The 20,649-nt window shown below is 43.7% G+C and overlaps 1 protein-coding gene across 2 annotated transcripts in view; it reads right to left on the bottom strand.

Moving 5' to 3' along the window:
• LOC109910211 (arf-GAP with Rho-GAP domain, ANK repeat and PH domain-containing protein 3) overlaps positions 1–20,649 on the bottom strand; it is a 55,733-nt gene that overhangs the window by 7,391 nt on the left and 27,693 nt on the right. For both annotated transcript variants that reach the window (XM_031797454.1, XM_031797453.1), the window contains exons 7-27: positions 17,510–17,579; positions 17,294–17,414; positions 16,418–16,709; positions 16,081–16,280; positions 15,229–15,314; positions 14,763–14,945; positions 13,546–13,696; positions 11,946–12,050; positions 11,286–11,439; positions 11,015–11,117; positions 10,431–10,629; positions 10,064–10,127; positions 9,662–9,825; positions 8,009–8,221; positions 3,813–3,921; positions 2,562–2,709; positions 2,238–2,306; positions 2,048–2,122; positions 958–1,075; positions 460–588; positions 129–265 (exon numbers count right to left, since the gene is read on the bottom strand). In XM_031797454.1, coding sequence (XP_031653314.1) covers positions 129–265; positions 460–588; positions 958–1,075; positions 2,048–2,122; positions 2,238–2,306; positions 2,562–2,709; positions 3,813–3,921; positions 8,009–8,221; positions 9,662–9,825; positions 10,064–10,127; positions 10,431–10,629; positions 11,015–11,117; positions 11,286–11,439; positions 11,946–12,050; positions 13,546–13,696; positions 14,763–14,945; positions 15,229–15,314; positions 16,081–16,280; positions 16,418–16,709; positions 17,294–17,414; positions 17,510–17,579 — 2,890 coding nt within the window. The remainder of the gene's footprint in view (positions 1–128; positions 266–459; positions 589–957; positions 1,076–2,047; positions 2,123–2,237; positions 2,307–2,561; positions 2,710–3,812; positions 3,922–8,008; positions 8,222–9,661; positions 9,826–10,063; positions 10,128–10,430; positions 10,630–11,014; positions 11,118–11,285; positions 11,440–11,945; positions 12,051–13,545; positions 13,697–14,762; positions 14,946–15,228; positions 15,315–16,080; positions 16,281–16,417; positions 16,710–17,293; positions 17,415–17,509; positions 17,580–20,649) is intronic.

Genomic DNA, 20,649 nt, shown 5'->3' on the forward strand with positions numbered 1-20,649 from the left:
TACAGTAAGAAAAGATGTATAGGACAGACAATAAACTGACAAATCACAGCTCCACCTGCGATAACTTACATCGGGTCCAAAATAGTGCAGATGACCAAGATGTGACCGTGACGTGAGAGCAGAAATACCTTTTTGTCCCTCAGCAGTAGCAGCTTGTGGTCTTTGATCTGAAAGGTGTGTTCCTGAAAGACTTTTCCGTGGAGGAGTTTGGGAGGATCTTCACGACACTTCAGAACTCCCATTTTCATGATCTCACTCTTGTAGGCTGTGAATAGAAAATCACACTGTGTATAACAATGACAAAACATGAATAAAATATGTCACGTATGAAAGTAAGAGCAACAAGAAATTGAGCAAAATCAAAAATCGACAATCAAATTATTTATTATTTTTGATTGTGATTGTTTCTATAGATACAGCTCAATAGCTTGTTCTTTCTCTGTGTTGTGCAGTATTTACCAGTGAGGATGTTGATGCCCTCTCCTCTGGGAACTCTCTTCACCACCAGGTAAGCTGAACTAGGATCAGCCATTTTACACCACTGTAGAGCCTGCTCCAGCACCTTCTCTTTGGGGTGTAGGGGGCGCTCTGCAGAAGAAACATTATATAAACAACCATTCTGGGATAGCTTCTCTTTGGGGTGTAGGGGGCGCTCTACCGAATATAAACAACCATTCTGGGATAGCTTCTCTTTGAAACATGAAGACTTTCTCACAGTCCAGTTGTATTCTACTTGTATTTCACAGAATGACATGATACTGTATAGTTTCACTTTTTTTTTTTTTTTTACAGTGGTAGTTTAGTTATTAGAACTAAATGCTATTTCAAGATGTTTTTAGACTTTCTATAGTATTTCCCAGTCAGATATAGTAATATAATGCTCCCTCACCCAGTCAGAGAGATGGTAATATACTGCTCCTCACCCAGTCAGAGAGATGGTAATATAATGCAACTTACCCAGTTGTCCTTCATATATGGCCTCGAACGTCAGCCACACGTCCTTCTCCCCTGCTGGGACATTCCTCATGTACAGGACCTGGTTAGTCAACTCCTCAGCACCCATGGTTGGAGATACCTACAGAGAACCAGACGGCAAAGAGATAGCTCCAGAGAACCAGACGGCAAAGAGATAGCTCCAGAGAACCTGACACCAAAGAGATAGCTCCAGAGAACCAGACACCGTAAAGAGATAGCTACAGAGAACCAGACACCGTAAAGAGATAGCTACACAGAACCAGACACCGTAAAGAGATAGCTACACAAAACCAGACACCGTAAAGAGATAGCTACACAGAACCAGACACCGTAAAGAGATAGCTACACAGAACCAGACACCGTAAAGAGATAGCTACACAGAACCAGACACCGTAAAGAGATAGCTACACAGAACCAGACACCGTAAAGGTCTGGAATAAAAAACTAATAAAAATGTTTAAGTGTAATTCCCCTTCAACTGCGCATCTAGCAAGAAAGGAATGTGTCAGACTCGTGATGTTTCTGCCGTTAGGTCTACTGCTGCAGCACGTGCCAAGGCAGAACAATCTCCACCCAATTGATACAAATAATCACGGTATAGTTGAAGACACATTTCAGTTGAAGGCATTCAGTTGTACAATTGACTAGGTATCCCTCTTTCCCTTTAGTTTTGTTGGGTAAAACTACTTTGCATTTAAATGAGAAGTTTTTTTTTGGGGGGGGGGGGGGGGGGGGGGGGTAAAGGTTTTTGTCTACCCACAAGAAGGTTATCATAAGCGTCGCTAACTGGCTACATACAGAGTGCTAGACAAACGTGCGCACCAAACAAACAGACGGTGCAATGTCGTTGGAAATGAATTGGCTTTTTTTTGCTTTTTTAAGTCAACAGTGGCTAAGCAGGGGTGGGATAATGTCCATATGGCTTTGGTTGGATTCCCCAGTAGCTTTATGTTAATGACATGTAGAATTGATTGGTGAGCTGGGGGGGGGGGGGGGGGGGCATCACCATGTGGCTAAATAACAACAGCACCTGTCATGAAATAAAATGAGAAGATAACCTGTCTCCACTTACTTTGAGAGTGATGCAGCTGTCTGCCATCTTCTTCTCCAGGTACACTTCAATGATCAGATCACCTGCTTGGGACAGCTGCACAGACAGGATACTCATTACAGACAACTGTTTGTCAAACCAATCTGTTATAACCCTTTACAACCCTTCATAAATCTTTATAAACGGTTCAGAAATCCTTCGCACAGTGTACCTGTGTGTCCTTCCAGGTGGTGATGAGGCTGAGCTCCAGTTCTATCTGGGTCTGTTGCTCCTCATCAATCTGAACAAACACAGTTAAACATTTACTAATGATTCATTAGATTACAGAACAGATTGACCTGGGCCATGTTCAGCAGGGCACACTGTAGCAAAACAGTTTGCAGTGGAATGTGAACATCTGTGCTCTGATTGGACAAATTCTGGTAGGTAGTACCCATTTCAATCCATTCAAAAATGCTTTCTACCTATGGAACACAACCCTGATTTCTATGTGAAGCATTTGAGCTTAGACCTTCTCTGGTTCGACTATACTCACATCAAAGACATACAGGTAGTTGTCTATGAGGTCTTCAACGATCTTCACCTCGTGTTCTCCTTTCCCGTCTGTCTGAAAGAGGCTGGGGGCGAACAGCAGTGACAGGTTCTTGGTACACATCTGGTTCAGGTCTGCACACTTCTGAACCCTGGACCGACAGACAGAGACAGAGAGAGACAGAGAGAGACAGAGAGAGACAGAGAGAGACAGAGAGAGAGAGACAGAGAGAGACAGAGAGAGAGAGACAGAGAGAGAGAGAGAGAGAGAGACAGAGAGAGAGAGAGAGAGAGAGAGAGAGAGAGAGAGAGAGAGAGAGAGAGAGAGAGAGAGAGAGAGAGAGAGAGAGAGAGAGAGAGAGAGAGAGAGAGAGAGAGACAGAGAGAGAGAGAGAGAGAGAGAGAGAGAGAGAGAGAGAGAGAGAGAGACAGAGACAGAGACAGAGACAGAGACAGAGACAGAGACAGAGACAGAGACAGAGAGAGACAGAGACAGAGAGAGACACAGAGAGAGAGACAGAGGCAGAGAGAGAGACAGAGACACAGAGAGAGACAGAGACACAGAGAGACAGAGAGAGAGGCAGAGAGAGAGAGAGAGAGAGAGGCAGAGAGAGAGAGAGAGAGAGAGAGGCAGAGAGAGAGAGAGAGAGAGAGAGAGAGAGAGAGAGAGAGAGAGGCAGAGAGAGAGAGGCAGAGAGAGAGAGGCAGAGAGAGAGAGGCAGAGAGAGAGGCAGAGAGAGAGGCAGAGAGAGAGAGGCAGAGAGACCGAGAGAGACAGAGACAGAGAGAGAACAAATAATGGCAAAAAGTTGACAACTTGGCAGTAAGGTTGTCGAAGTAGGATAAATGGTACTGTTCAGGGTTTGGGTCAATTCATTTAATTCAGGAAGTAGACTGAAAAATTATGAAAATGTACATTTCAGTTGACTGAATTGAAATTGAATTGACCCCAACTCTGCTTAGTTTCCAGTGATATTGTCTAAACATTACAACAGGTCCTGTTTGAGGCTCTGTAGAAGTGGCTGATGAGAGTCCTGTTAACACTGAGGGTATAATGACCTGTAGAGGTGGCTGATGAGAGACCTGTTAACACTGAGGGTATAATGACCTGTAGAGGTGGCTGATGAGAGACCTGTTAACACTGAGGGTATAATGACCTGTAGAGGTGGCTGATGAGAGACCTGTTAACACTGAGGGTATAATGACCTGTAGAGGTGGCTGATGAGAGACCTGTTAACACTGAGGGTATAATGACCTGTAGAGGTGGCTGATGAGAGCAGCCAGGGTAGTCCGGTTGACTCTAGGTAAACTACGGATGATCTCCTTGTATCTGTCCAGACGCTGGTTCTTATCCTTGGCTGTTCCTATACAAAAAGGGACAAACGGGAACCAGTTAGATTTCAAAAGGAAACGTTGTGGTACATCCTGATGAGCAGCAGTGACACAGCTTGTTGGAAGCCCTATAAGGGGACCAAGACGACTAGGTCAAACAGCCCGACTAACCGTGTATATAGCCTCTCTACTGTATATAGCCTCTCTACTGTATATAGCCTCTCTACTGTATACAACCTCTCTACTGTATACAACCTCTCTACTGTATACAGCCCCTCTACTTTATATAGCCTCTCTCCTGTATATAGCCTCTCTCCTGTATATAGCCTCTCTCCTGTATATAGCCTCTCTCCTGTATATAGCCTCTCTCCTGTATATAGCCTCCCTCCTTCAACCTCGGCCAACAGCTCCGCCCCCCCCGCAGCTCCTCGCCCAAGCCTCTCCAGGTTCTCCTTTACCCAAATCCAGATAGCAGATGTTCTGAAAGAGCTGCAAAACCTGGACCCGTACAAATCAGCTGGGCTTGACAATCTGGACCCTCTATTTCTGAAACTATCTGCCACCATTGTCGCAACCCCTATTACCAGCCTGTTCAACCTCTCTTTCATCTCGTCTGAGATCCCCAAGGATTGGAAAGCTGCCGCAGTCATCCCCCTCTTCAAAGGGGGAGACACCCTGGACCCAAACTGTTACAGACCTATATCCATCCTGCCCTGCCTATCTAAGGTCTTCGAAAGCCAAGTCAACAAACAGGTCACTGACCATCTCGAATCCCACCGTACCTTCTCCGCTGTGCAATCTGGTTTCCGAGCCGGTCATGGGTGCACCTCAGCCACACTCAAGGTACTAAACGACATCATAACCGCCATCGATAAAAGACAGTACTGTGCAGCCGTCTTCATCGACCTCGCCAAGGCTTTCGACTCTGTCAATCACCATATTCTTATCGGCAGACTCAGTAGCCTCGGTTTTTCGGATGACTGCCTTGCCTGGTTCACCAATTACTTTGCAGACAGAGTTCAGTGTGTCAAATCGGAGGGCATGCTGTCCGGTCCTCTGGCAGTCTCTATGGGGGTGCCACAGGGTTCAATTCTCGGGCCGACTCTTTTCTCTGTGTATATCAATGATGTTGCTCTTGCTGCGGGCGATTCCCTGATCCACCTCTACGCAGACGACACCATTCTATATACTTTCGGCCCGTCTTTGGACACTGTGCTATCTAACCTCCAAACAAGCTTCAATGCCATACAACACTCCTTCCGTGGCCTCCAACTGCTCTTAAACGCTAGTAAAACCAAATGCATGCTTTTCAACCGGTCGCTGCCTGCACCTGCATGCCCGACTAGCATCACCACCCTGGATGGTTCCGACCTAGAATATGTGGACGTCTATAAGTACCTAGGTGTCTGGCTAGACTGCAAACTCTCCTTCCAGACTCATATCAAACATCTCCAATCGAAAATCAAATCAAGAGTCGGCTTTCTATTCCGCAACAAAGCCTCCTTCACTCAAGCCGCCAAGCTTACCCTAGTAAAACTGACTATCCTACCGATCCTCGACTTCGGCGATGTCATCTACAAAATGGCTTCCAACACTCTACTCAGCAAACTGGATGCAGTCTATCACAGTGCCATCCGTTTTGTCACTAAAGCACCTTATACCACCCACCACTGCGACTTGTATGCTCTAGTCGGCTGGCCCTCGCTACATATTCGTCGCCAGACCCACTGGCTCCAGGTCATCTACAAGTCTATGCTAGGTAAAGCTCCGCCTTATCTCAGCTCACTGGTCACGATGGCAACACCCATCCGTAGCACGCGCTCCAGCAGGTGTATCTCACTGATCATCCCTAAAGCCAACACCTCATTTGGCCGCCTTTCGTTCCAGTACTCTGCTGCCTGTGACTGGAACGAATTGCAAAAATCGCTGAAGTTGGAGACTTTCATCTCCCTCACCAACTTCAAACATCAGCTATCTGAGCAGCTAACCGATCGCTGCAGCTGTACATAGTCTATTGGTAAATAGCCCACCCTTTTCACCTACCTCATCCCCGTACTGTTTTTATTTATCTACTTCTCTGCTCTTCTGCACACCAATATCTCTACCTGTACATGACCATCTGATCATTTATCACTCCAGTGTTAATCTGCAAAATTGTAATTATTTGCCTACCTCCTCATGCCTTTTGCACACATTGTATATAGACCCCCCCTTCGTTTTCTACTGTGTTATTGACTTGTTAATTGTTTACTCCATGTGTAACTCTTTGTTGTATGCTCACACTGCTATGCTTTATCTTGGCCAGGTCGCAGTTGCAAATGAGAACTTGTTCTCAACTAGCCTACCTGGTTAAATAAAGGTGAAATAAAAAAATAAAAAAATAAAAATAAAAAATAAATATAGCCTCTCTCCTGTATATAGCCTCTCTACTGTATATAGCCTCTCTACTGTATATAGCCTCTCTACTGTATATAGCCTCTCTACTGTATATAGCCTCTCTACTGTATATAGCCTCTCTACTGTATATAGCCTCTCTACTGTATATAGCCTCTCTACTGTATATAGCCTCTCTACTGTATATAGCCTCTCTACTGTATATAGCCTCTCTACTGTATATAGCCTCTCTACTGTATATAGCCTCTCTACTGTATATAGCCTCTCTACTGTTATTTTTCACTGTTATTTACTTACCTATTGTTCAACTAATACCTTTTTTTTTTTAACTTAAAATGTGGCCCTGTTGGTTAGGGGCTTGTAAAGTAAGCATTTCACTGTAAGGTCTACCTACACCTGTTGTATTCAGCATTTCACTGTGAGGTCTACTACACCTGTTGTATTCAGCATTTCACTGTAAGGTCTACCTACACCTGTTGTATTCAGCATTTCACTGTAAGGTCTACCTACACCTGTTGTATTCAGCATTTCACTGTAAGGTCTACTACACCTGTTGTATTCAGCATTTCACTGTAAGGTCTACCTACACCTGTTGTATTCAGCATTTCACTGTAAGGTCTACTACACCTGTTGTATTCAGCATTTCACTGCAAGGTCTACTACACCTGTTGTATTCAGCATTTCACTGTAAGGTCTACCTACAGCTGTTGTATTCAGCATTTCACTGTAAGGTCTACCTACACCAGTTGTATTCAGCATTTCACTGTAAGGTCTACTACACCTGTTGTATTCAGCATTTCACTGTAAGGTCTACCTACAGCTGTTGTATTCAGCATTTCACTGTAAGGTCTACCTACACCTGTTGTATTCAGCATTTCACTGTAAGGTCTACTACACCTGTTATATTCAGCATTTCACTGTGAGGTCTACTACACCTGTTGTATTCATCATTTCACTGTAAGGTCTACTACACCTGTTGTATTCAGCATTTCACTGTAAGGTCTACTACACCTGTTGTATTCAGCATTTCACTGTAAGGTCTACTACAGCTGTTGTATTCAGCATTTCACTGTAAGGTCTACTACACCTGTTGTATTCAGCATTTCACTGTAAGGCCTACTACACCTGTTGTATTCAGCATTTCACTGTAAGGTCTACTACACCTGTTGTATTCAGCATTTCACTGTAAGGTCTACTACACCTGTTGTATTCAGCATTTCACTGTAAGGTCTACTACACCTGTTGTATTCAGCATTTCACTGTAAGGTCTACTACACCTGTTGTATTCGGCATTTCACTGTAAGGTCTACTACACCTGTTGTATTCAGCATTTCACTGTAAGGTCTACTACACCTGTTGTATTCAGCATTTCACTGTAAGGTCTACTACACCTGTTGTATTCAGCATTTCACTGTAAGGTCTACTACACCTGTTGTATTCAGCATTTCACTGTAAGGTCTACTACACCTGTTGTATTCGGCACACGTGACAAATAAACTTTGATTTGATTAAGTCAGTGACACAACAAAATAATAGCTTCATGTAATAATAGCTTCATGTAATAATAGCTTCATGTAATAATAGCTTCATGTAATAATAGCTTCATGTAATAATAGCTTCATGTAATAATAGCTTCATGTGCGCCATCTGAGATTACAGCTTTAATTAATAGATGTTAGTCTCACTGAGATTAAATCTCTTTTTGCCAGAGACTCCTGTACTTACTGACAGCCTCTTTCCATAGCTGATGCAGGTCAGCCATGAAGATGGGGTCGTCTATCTCCCTGAAGAACCTCTTCAGCACGTCAGTCACATCCTCTATGAAGTTATCCCCGATCCGGAGCTTGACGTTCCGAGCATCGTTCCTGAACTCCTCCATCAGTAGTTTGATCCTGGACGCGGCTCCGTTCTTCCTGTAGATCCCCTCGTGACCCAGACCTGACGAGCAGATCACACATCAGATCCAGTACATCAGTCATCGGGGCGGCAGGGTAGCCTAGTGGTTAGAGCGTTGGACTAGTAACCGGAAGGTTGCAAGTTTAAACCCCCGAGCTGACAAGGTCTGTCGTTCTGCCCCTGAACAGGCAGTTAACCCACTGTTCCTAGGCCGTCATTGAAAATAAGAATTTGTTCTTAACTGACTTGCCTGGTTAAATAAAGGTCAAATAAAATAAAATCAGCTAGTATCTCCTGTCTCTGGCTGGCGTAAAGTACAGTTAAACTGGGATATGAAACCCTTCAGTACACAGGCCACTGCAGAGTTATAATGAATGGATGAACTATTTATGAGAGTCCTGTATTGTATACTTTAACAGGGGGGGATTACCTCCACTGAAAATGTATTAAATGCTGTGGATCCTATCACTGGAAAATGCAAAATCCTCTATCCCTGTGTAATGGAGCAGAATACCCAGAGTCTTCCCTGTGTAATGGAGTAGAATACCCAGAGGATAGAGGGATAGAGGATTCTGCATTTTCCAGTGTTCTTGTGGATCCTTACTATACTGTGTAATAGAGTAGAATACCCAGACCCTTCCCTTACTATACTGTGTGATGGAGTAGAATACCCAGACTCTTCCCTTACTATACTGTGTGATGGAGTAGAATACCCAGACTCTTCCCTTACTATACTGTGTAATGGAGTAGAATACCCAGACTCTTCCCTTACTATACTGTGTAATGGAGTAGAATACCCAGACTTTTCCCTTACTATACTGTGTAATGGAGTAGAATACCCAGACTTTTCCCTTACTATACTGTGTAATGGAGTAGAATACCCAGACTCTTCCCTTACCATACTGTGTAATGGAGTAGAATACCCAGACTCTTCCCTTACCATACTGTGTAATGGAGTAGAATACCCAGAATACCCTTACTATACTGTGTAATGGAGTAGAATACCCAGACTCTTCCATTACTATACTGTGTAATGGAGTAGAATACCCAGACTCTTCCCTTACTATACTGTGTAATGGAGTAGAATACCCAGACTCTTACCTTACTATACTGTGTAATGGAGTAGAATACCCAGACTTTTCCCTTACTATACTGTGTAATGGAGTAGAATACCCAGACTCTTCCCTTACCATACTGTGTAATGGAGTAGAATACCCAGACTCTTCCCTTACCATACTGTGTAATGGAGTAGAATACCCAGAATACCCTTACTATACTGTGTAATGGAGTAGAATACCCAGACTCTTCCATTACTATACTGTGTAATGGAGTAGAATACCCAGACTCTTCCCTTACCATACTGTGTAATGGAGTAGAATACAGAGACTCTTCCCTTACTATACTGTGTAATGGAGTAGAATACCCAAACTCTTCCCTTACTATACTGTGTAATGGAGTAGAATACCCAGACTCTTCCCTTACCATACTGTGTGATGAAGGCGATGCAGCTGTCTACGATGATGGGGATATCATTCCTGCTGAGCTGCTGTTCTCTCAGGGTGTTGCCCTTCCCTCCAGCAGCTCTCTGGATGTCTGCGTACCACAGGGAGAAGTCTAACCGACCCATCCCCTGGAGGTGAAGCGTTCTGGGGTGGGACATGTCGATACTCAAGAGGTGAAGTTTCAGAGAAAATCACTACTGTAAAATCACTCAATCCAGCTCCCCCCCCCAAAATTATTTTTATGGTCAAATTATTCTCATCCTGGAATTTCCATTCCCCCCTGGCTGGGTATACTTTAGGTGTCAAACTAGCCTTGATATGTTGACATACTTGTGTAATTACATATGTATTGAATGAAAACAGGAAGAGACTGAAAACCAACCTTCCTTTTTCAACCAAAACCAGAATGTCCTTCTTCTCATGGTTTTGGTTCTCAGTTACTATACCTAGGAGACAAACACAGAACAAATGGAAGACGGACCAAATCATTCATCAGCAAACAGTTGCTCAAAGAAAACAGTGCTTGGTGTAGTTAAGGCAGAGAAATGTCTCAAGCTGGCAGTAGGCTTTCTCTTTATAGTCGGACGGGTTTTGAATGACTATAGTACTTCCTTTGTTGGCAGCTTAACTGCAATGCCTAGTTGGGGCATAACATGGTCAATGTTTCAGTAAGGAGTTGCCAAACAGTATTTGAGCAACTGCATTACCACACAGTGCCCGTAAAGCTTTGGTCAGGACAGGAGACTCACTGAGCTCTTGCAGACGTTTAAGGTTGATAATGTCCTCAGCTGCTCCGTCGTTCCCTGGGCAGATGAAGAGGTTAGACTTCTGAAGGACAAAATATCCCACTTTCCACTGAGAAGGGTCTCGCATGGCCTTGTAACGCAGCACTCCCACCCGCTCAAACTCCCTCGCTAGCAGGCAATGGCAGCTTAAAGGTGTGGCGGCCTGAGGAAGACAACACAGGAAGTGGTTCAAATACAAGGGGGCACACTGAACAGACACCTCCCAGGCTAGTACAGTACATAGACGGTGTTGGTTAGAAAGGAGGGCACACTGAACAGACACATCCCAGGCTAGTACAGTACATAGACGGTGTTGGTTAGAAAGGAGGGCACACTGAACAGACACATCCCAGGCTAGTACAGTACATAGATGGTGTTGGTTAGAAAAGAGGGCACACTTCACTGTAAGGGGGGGGGGGGGCTTTATGTAGAGGGACATTACAACGTTGTGAGCTGGAAGAGCTCTAACTACACCAGTAAAGCTGAGAATTGGCCCGTAATCAGTGTGCAGCCATCGCACTCTTTGGGGATAGAAAGTCATCTCATACCTTTCCGATGGCCTTGACCCAACATTGCAGCGCATCAGGAGTTTCCAATCCAAACTGATAGAGCTTCTCTGAGGACAAGTACAGTTGAAACGTATAGAGGAACCTACAATAACACACAGGAACATACGCGAAGGGCATTAGATCGTAGATGCCTGTACATTGAGTGGCATGACCATTTCACGCTAAAGGTATCCTTTCCGCGTGCGTGTTTGAGATAGACAGTGTGATTGGCCGCCTACGTTAGTTACTGTGCCGTGATTGGTCCTCTAACCTGTCAATGAAGCCGTTGTTGTTGCAGGAGTCCGGCCTGCTGACCCCCAGACAGACGATGTCTTTGACGTTGATCTTCATGCTAGGATCAGGACATCGGTCAGACTCATAGAACAGAAGAGACCTCTCCACCGTGCACCAGTACTTCTGGAAATCTGTGGGGGGGGGGGGGGCAAATAACAGCAAAAATATAGCCTGTTACTTTCTTGATAGTCATGCGTTGCCATACTTCAGAATCTCCATCTTTCGGGTATTAGAGCGAAACAAATACAATGAAGACGGGAAATCGAGGTACCTTTCTAAATAAATTAACTTTTTGAATTTTATGACAGGCTGTGTTTTGAAAAAGAAATAAACTGCAAATAACTATGAGTAACTTTCTAAATCACAAAACTCTGTTTTACTGTAGAGACTACAGCCACTAACAGTGAGTAGTGTATTTCCTAACAGAACAGTATTGGCCCAGTCAGTATTTGGTCCTATAAAGTACTTTGTTCTCTACAGGCCTTTATACTGATGTTACTGAGGAGGCAGTATTCCTCTATTCAATCTGTGCCAAGTGGTGTGCTGTTATCACCCATCAACACACACACACACACACACACACACACACACACACACACACATACACACACACACACACACACACACACACGCCTACCTTCTCTGGTTTTCCTGGATAATGTCCCTTTGTTCATTGAGGCTGACTTGTAGAGGTAGCCGGAGTGCAGCACGGCCTGCATAATCTCATCATAGACACAGTGGTCTGAGGAAAACAGCAGAGAACAACATGAAGAAGATATGGACAAGTTTTGAGTCTAGCCATCACGTTGTGGTCGAAGGCAAACAGGGCAAAACATTAAGTTACACTTTAGAGCACCTTTCATGAATAAGTCATAATAAAAACACAGTTACAAGACGATACATACTTTAGAAATGATAAGAAATGCGATGCTTCATTTCATTTAACTTCTTAATTGAAATGCGGATGGGTTGTTTGGAAATGTTTCTGTTTTTAAAATGTGTTTTTCCCCCACCATTATTCTAGTTGTGCTGTTTGAACAGAGAAAGCTTGAACTCGGTTAATCTTTTACTCCAGCAGCTCTACAGGCGAACATACAGAGGAAAACCCAACTGTTACATCACAAAGGCTCGGCTAGCAAAACGGTTCCAGGATACACAAACCTGCAACAAAAAAACACTCAAAAACTTCCAGAAAAGCAGCTCTTGGTGAATTTTTTAAATTGGACCTTTATTTAACTCGGCAAGTCAGTTAAGAACTAACTCTTATTTTCAATGACGGCCTAGGAACAGTGGGTTAACTGCCTTGTTCAGGGGCAGAACGACAGATTTGTACCTTGTCAGCTCGGGGATTTGAACTTGCAACCTTCTGGTTACTAGTCCAACGCTCTAAACACTACGCTGCCCTGCCGCCCCAAATACCTCTACGATGTAATCATTTCACAGAATTCTTTAAAAAAAAAAAATATTAAATCACAGAAATATACAAATGTATGTATAGATTTCACAAACTGGACAGACAGATGTTCTGATGATAACCTTTTGGATGGTTATATGAGTTTCTTTATCAAACCATTGCCGGTTGCTGAGTTACACAACCTTATACTGCACGGACGCATAATAGTGACATAATGCAGTAAACATTTTTTTAAATTTTTTTTATTTTACCTTTATTTAACCAGGTAGGCTAGTTGAGAACACCTTTATTTAACCAGGTAGGCTAGTTGAGAACACCTTTATTTAACCAGGTAGGCAAGTTGAGAACACCTTTATTTAACCAGGTAGGCTAGTTGAGAACACCTTTATTTAACCAGGTAGGCAAGTTGAGAACACCTTTATTTAACCAGGTAGGCTAGTTGAGAACACCTTTATTTAACCAGGTAGGCTAGTTGAGAACACCTTTATTTAACCAGGTAGGCAAGTTGAGAACACCTTTATTTAACCAGGTAGGCAAGTTGAGAACAAGTTCTCATTTACAATTGCGACCTGGCCAAGATAAAGCAAAGCAGTTCGACAGATAAAACGACACAGAGTTACACATGGAGTAAAAACAGACATACAGTCAATAATGCAGTATAAACAAGTCTATATACAATGTGAGCAAATGAGGTGAGAAGGGAGGTAAAGGCAAAAAAGGCCATGATGGCAAAGTAAATACAATATATATATATATATATATATATATAAAATGCAGTAAAAATAATGTCCAGGAGGCAGATAAAGCCTGTCCCCTTCCTTACCCGAGGTGTCCTGTGAGCGGGAGTATTCCTGAGACAGATGCTTGTCATATCCATTAGAGGCAGCGAGGCGGGATCGGACCGCCTCTGCCTCGGTGAAGATCTGGGTGACTGTCTTCAGCAGGTTCTGCTGGGTCACAGCAGTACACAGAACCTGCATGGTAGAGGGAGAGAGAGAGAGAGAGAGAGAGAGAGAGAGAGAGAGAGAGAGAGAGAGAGAGAGAGAGAGAGAGAGAGAGAGAGAGAGAGAGAGAGAGAGAAAGAGACAGAGAGACAGAGAGTAGAAAGCATTAGGCTGACGCACCACACACACCACTAAAAGCATCCACAGCCACAGGGACAGACATTCAGCCCAAATTCCAAAAAGTCCCCTCTCCATTCAACTGCCCCCCTAAATGTGTACCCCCCCCTTTAATCTACACTAATTGTTTTAGTTTCAAAAGCACATTCCATGTCATTATTGTTGGGGTAAATGTCTAGCTGCATGATAGGTTACAGATACTAAAACTACCACCAATACCATCTAGTCTAAATATGTATTTATTTCTGTGAGGGTAGGGTCCCTCCATGTGTTTCTACTGTGAGGGTAGGGTCCCTCCATGTGTTTCTACTGTGAGGGTAGGGTCCCTCCATGTGTTTCTACTGTGAGGGTAGGGTCCCTCCATGTGTTTCTACTGTGAGGGTAGGAACCCTCTATGTGTTTTTACTGTGAGGGTAGGGTCCCTCCATGTGTTTCTACTGTGAGGGTAGGGTCCCTCCATGTGTTTCTACTGTGAGGCACAGCAGTCAGCCAAGGCTGTCAAGACAGATAGTAATTGAATTGTTCCTTCATAACAAACTAGAAAATGTTTTCCATTCGTGCACCTTGTACACTAGTATGAAGGGTTTAATGATACGACTATAGCCTATACTTTGTATTATATTGAAACTTTATTTAACTCGGCAAGTCAGTTATTAAGAACAAATTCTTATTTACAATGACGGCCTACCCAGGGTCAATCCCGGACGACACTGGGCCAATTCTGCGCTACCCTACGGGACTCCCAATCACGGCCAGTTGCGATACAGCCTGGATTCAAACCAGGGACTGTAGTGACGCCTCTTGCACTGAGATGCAGTGCCTTAGACCGCCGTGCCACTCGGGAGCCCGCAACACACGTCCTTTGAATCCTCTTATAGCAGCTATACATCTGACAGCTAAACAATGGTGTTCCTTGTACCTTGAGCAGCTCCTCCTGTGTGTTGAAGTTGGGGTGGGGGTGTCGGTAGCGCCCCTCACGGTACTTATGGATGATAAACTCCTTCCGCTGGTCCGGTGTGGCGTCACGGTCTAACCCGTCGGCTGGAGATAACCTGGCCGCCCAGAACTCATTGGCTCGGTCGTTCCCCAACATTATGAAGAGCTGACGAACACAAACACAGAATAAAAAAAGGGAAGTCATGAGGGTTTTAGTATATTCACAGTCTATCATCTGACTTTCAACTTAAAAACGTACAAAATATATTTAAACTGTTCCAATATAATATGATTTTATTTGGGAGGTAAAAGTGGCGAGAAGTACCTGATACACAACAAAAACAAACTCATTTCAGTATCCTGGAAAATATTTTGCCGCTTGACTAAAATAAACACGCCCTGATTCTTTCCCACCCCCTTCCCTGAAGAACCGTTCCCTTTCCTCTCACCTGGACGATCTCGTTGCTCCACACGCTGGTGTCCAGTTTCAGACTCTGTACTTTAGACACCATAGTCCCCAGACCTCTGTGTTGACCTGCATGGGAAAAGGGGACAAAAGACCTCCATAATCACTCTCCTGGTACGAGACAGTGGTATTGTGTTGGTAACAGGACACTCAAGGCGCTGCCTCGCTAGAGAGAACCACGAGAGAGGGACATGATGCTTGTATTTGGAAACACTTCTAGAGCAACATAGCACGTCACCTGGCACAGGTGTGCTACAACACCACAGTTGTGCTACAACAACACAGGTGTGCTACAACAACACAGGTGTGCTACAACAACACAGGTGTGCTACAACACCACAGTTGTGCTACAACAACACAGGTGTGCTACAACAACACAGGTGTGCTACAACAACACAGGTGTGCTACAACAACACAGGTGTGCTACAACAACACAGGTGTGCTACAACACCACAGGTGAGAATTAAACTGTTGTGGCTCATGACAATGGGCTGATAACTAAGACACCTGGCCAACAGCTGCCAATGCCATCTCATCAGTCACACTCACCAGGCGGGACGCTAAGTCCCCCAAAGCAACACCCAACTAGGCCCTCAGGCATCAAACTGCAACCCCACTCTTTTAGGCAGGGGGGGGGGGAACAGAGCTAGGGAGGGGGAGCCCGCCCCACCTATACAATAGTAGGGGAAACGCTGTCTCACCTGCACAGTTCTTACAGATGACAACACAGAGGTTAATGGAGGCCCAGTCAGGGTTGACTGCTTGGCAGTCAGCACAGAGCTAGAGAGGGGGAGCCCGCCCCACCTATACAATAGTAGGGGAAACGCTGTCTCACCTGCACAGTTCTTACAGATGACAACACAGAGGTTAATGGAGGCCCAGTCAGGGTTGACTGCTTGGCAGTCAGCACAGAGCTTATTAAACCTGTTGGACCAGATCTTCTCAGCCACCTCGTAGTCAGACAGGGTCTCTGCTATGGACTCCTGTACAGCCTCCATCCAGTCCCTCTTATCCCGCTCAGACTCAGCTGTGAAACTACAGGGACAATCAATCAATCACAATTTTTTTCATTTTCTTTCAGAAACAGCAGTGTAGGAAGTCCATGATGAACAGACTTTATTGTTGCTAAAACTAAAGAAATGTGTGTTATTCCCACGTCGGTAAATACGAACCTGAATGTTTTGTAAGGTGTGATGAGGTCAAAGCTTTTTCCTTTTCCGTCTCTGATCGTAGCTCCTCTGGCCTCGATCAGCGTGATTCCAATCCCATTCCTAAAACACTGCTCAGTCTTGTACAGCCAGACCTGCTCTGTGTTGATGGCCACGTAGACTTTTGACTTGGTTCCTTTGAGCTCCAGAGGACCACTCCTCTGACAGTGGCTGCCAGGACCGAAGCGAGGGCGCCCGAACACAAGCTGTTCCTTCACCCTCCCCTGTAGGGTACTGCACCACTGATGTCTCTGCACTGAGAGGGGACAGGTAGAAAGAGAGTATTACCACTAACTATTTTATAGTACAAAAAAATACCAGGTATTTACTATGAAAGTATATGGTAAAATGGTAATAACACAAGAAAAATATGTGAATTTATTGTTTGCGTCGTATGGATTCAAACCAACTACCCTTCTGTACCAGTCAGTTACCAATTGTATCAGAAACTATCTATTGATACCAACAGATTTCCTAATAGGTAAATACCAGAGGAATCAGTAGCCTAAAATAAAGTCCTAAACAAGATGTTTATGACAGTAACTGAAACAATCTTGTCTCACTGAGGTCAACCTTTGTCCAACATAGAGGTTGGTTGGTCTCTGCTTGTATGCCCTGAGGACTCCTCTATAGCTGTGTCCCGATCCGACACCATTCTCCTAAAAATATGCACTTGCACACACTTGGATTTAACAACACATATCCAATGCTTTGAAAATAATGATGGGGAATTTGCAAGAAACGCACTTTGGGAGAAGTGTAGAGAAGTGGGACAACTGACGTCTGTAGTTGCTTGTGTGTGAGATTTGAATTGCTGTTGTTAAGGTACTTTTTGTTTACCTTCGTTATCAGCCCGGAAGACAAATGTCCTGTGACTTGTCACTATCTCAAATTTATTGTCTTTGGCCATGCGGGCCATCTGTATCGCAGCCAGAGGGATCACTCCTTTGGGGTACGGGTCCTTGGAGACAATAGTAAAGAGGCACATGATGAACAATCCTGGTTCTCACAATCAATATGCTGAACAGTCCGTCATTCAGGAAAAAAGGAGCCTACCTTTTCACTGCCGAAGTACAGCAGATTTTTGCCATCAAACTTCACATAGCGTTTCTGGAATACATAGTTCCTAGAATGCCAAATATAACAATGATTAGATTCTCATACCACTGATTTTTTTTAAAAGGAGAAAAGAAATCTAACATTTCAAGAGCAAAGCAGAGCTGTTGACCTATAGGAACTGATTAGCATTTAACATGAAACACCAAAACAGACTGGAGAACCAGTGGGATGTAGGAAGAGACAGGGTTGAGAAGACAGACATGAGGCAGAGCCTTCAGAAAGTATTCATACCCCTTAACTTATTCCACATTTTGTTGTGTTACAGCCAGCATTTCAAATGGATTAAATATAAAAACACGTATCACCCATCTACACACAATACCCCATAATGACAAAGGGAAAACATGTTTTAAGAAATGCAGGTCATTTACACCCCTGATTCAATACTTTGCAGAAGCACCTTTAGCAGTGACTACAGCTATGAGTCTTTCTGAGTAAGTCTCTAAGAGCTTTGCACACCTGGATTGTACAATTTAAAAAAAATCTTCAATCTCTGTCAAGTTGTTTGTTGATTATTGCTAGACAGCCATGTTCAAGTCTTGACATAGATTTAAGCCGATTTAATTCAAAACTGTAACTAGGCCACTCAGGAACATTCAGGATTTTACCTGTGCTTAGCTCAATTACGTTTATTTGTATCCTAAAAAAACTCCCTAGTCCTTGCCGATGACAATTATACCCATAACATGATGCAGCCACCACCATGCTTGAAAATCTGAAGCGTGGTACTCAGTGATGTGTTTTGTTGGATTTTCCCCAAACATAACAACTTTGTATTCAGGACAAAAAGTGTATTTCTTTGCCACATTTTTTACTTTAGTGGCTTATCGCAAACAGGATGCATTTTTTGGAATAGTTTTACTCTGTACAGCAGTGGTTCTTAATCCTGGTCCTGGGTGCCCAAAGGGATGCACATTTTAATTTTGGCTCTAGAACTACGAACATGATTCGAATTAAAGCCTCATGATTGATATAATTGGGGCGGCAGGGTAGCCAAGTGGTTAGAGCGTTGGACTAGCAAGTTCAAATCCCCGAGCTGGCAAGGTACAACTCTGTCGTTCTGCCCCTGAACAGGCAGTTAACCCACTGTTCCTAGACCGTCATTGAAAATAAGAAATTTGTTCTTAACTGACTTGCCTGGTTAAATAAAGGTAAAATTAAAAATGTAAAATGACACGTTGACCATTTGAATCAGCTGTGTAGTGCTAGGGCAAAAACAGGACCAGGATTGAGAACCAGTACAGTACAGGATTCCTTCTTTTCACTCAGTCATTTAGGTTAGTATTGTGGAGTAACTACAATGTTGTTGATCCTTAGTGTTCTCCTATCACAGCCATTAAACTCTGTAACTGTTTTAAAGTCACCATTGGCCTCATTGTGAAATCCCAGAGCAGTTTCCTTCCTCTCCGGCAACTGAATTAAGAAGGAAACCTGTATATTTGTAGTGGCTAGGTGTATTGACACTCCATCCAAAGTGTAATTAATAACTTCACCATGCTCAAAGGGATATTCAAAACTTGCTTTTAAATGTTTACCCATCTACGAATAGGTGTCCTTCTTTGCGAGGCATTGAAAAACCTCCCTGGTTGTGGTTGAATCTGTGTTTGAAACTCACTGCTCGACTGAGGGACCTTACAGATACTTGTGTGAGGTACAGAGATGAGGTAGTCATTCAACAACCATGTTAAACACTGTTATGGTAAAGTCCATGCAATTTATTATGGGACTTGTTAAGCAAATTTCTACTCCTGAACTTATTTAGGCTTGCCATAACAAAAGGGTTTGAACACTTATTGACTCATTTCAGCTTTTCATTTTTAATGAACTAGTAAATATTTATAAAACATAATCCCACTTTGACATTATGAGGTATTGTGTGTAGGTCAGTGACGCAAAATCTCAATTTAATAAATTTTAAATTTAGGCTGTAACACAACAACATGTGGAAAAAGTCAAGAGGTGTGAATCATTTCTGAAGGCTCTGTAAATATCAACTGTTTAGCATTTAGCAAGAAACACAAACACAGACTGGAGAAGCACAGACACAGACTGGGAAACACAGACTGGAGAAACACAAACACAGACTGAAGAAACACAAACACAGACTGGAGAAACACAAACACAGACTGGAGAAACACAGACACAGACTGGAGAAACACAGACTGGAGAAACACAAACACAGACTGAAGAAACACAAACACAGACTGAAGAAACACAGACACAGACTGGAGAAACACAGACACAGACTGGAGAAACACAGACTGGAGAAACACAGACACAGACTGGAGAAACACAGACAGACTGGAGAAACACAGACACAGACTGGAGAAACACAGACACAGACTGGAGAAACACAGACACAGACTGGAGAAACACAGACAAACACAGACTGAAGAAACACAGACACAGACTGGAGAAACACAAACACAGACTGGAGAAACACAAACACAGACTGGAGAAACACAGACACAGACTGGAGAAACACAGACAGACTGGAGAAACACAGACAGACTGGAGAAACACAGACACAGACTGGAGAAACACAGACTGGAGAAACACAAACTGAAGAAACACAAACACAGACTGAAGAAACACAGACTGGAAAAACACAGACTGGAGAAACACAGACAGACTGAAGAAACACAGACACAGACTGGAGAAACACAGACACAGACTGGAGAAACACAGACAGACTGGAGAAACACAGACAGACTGGAGAAACACAGACACAGACTGGAGAAACACAGACAGACTGGAGAAACACAGACACAGACTGGAGAAACACAGACTGGAGAAACACAAACACAGACTGAAGAAACACAAACACAGACTGAAGAAACACAGACACAGACTGGAGAAACACAGACAGACTGGAGAAACACAGACACAGACTGGAGAAACACAGACAGACTGGAGAAACACAGACACAGACTGGAGAAACATAGACACAGACTGGAGAAACACAGACAGACTGGAGAAACACAGACACAGACTGGAGAAACACAGACACAGACTGGAGAAACACAGACACAGACTGGAGAAACACAGACACAGACTGGAGAAACACAGACACAGAC

Source organism: Oncorhynchus kisutch, linkage group LG19, assembly GCF_002021735.2.
Source record: "Oncorhynchus kisutch isolate 150728-3 linkage group LG19, Okis_V2, whole genome shotgun sequence".
NCBI classification, from domain to species: domain Eukaryota; kingdom Metazoa; phylum Chordata; class Actinopteri; order Salmoniformes; family Salmonidae; genus Oncorhynchus; species Oncorhynchus kisutch.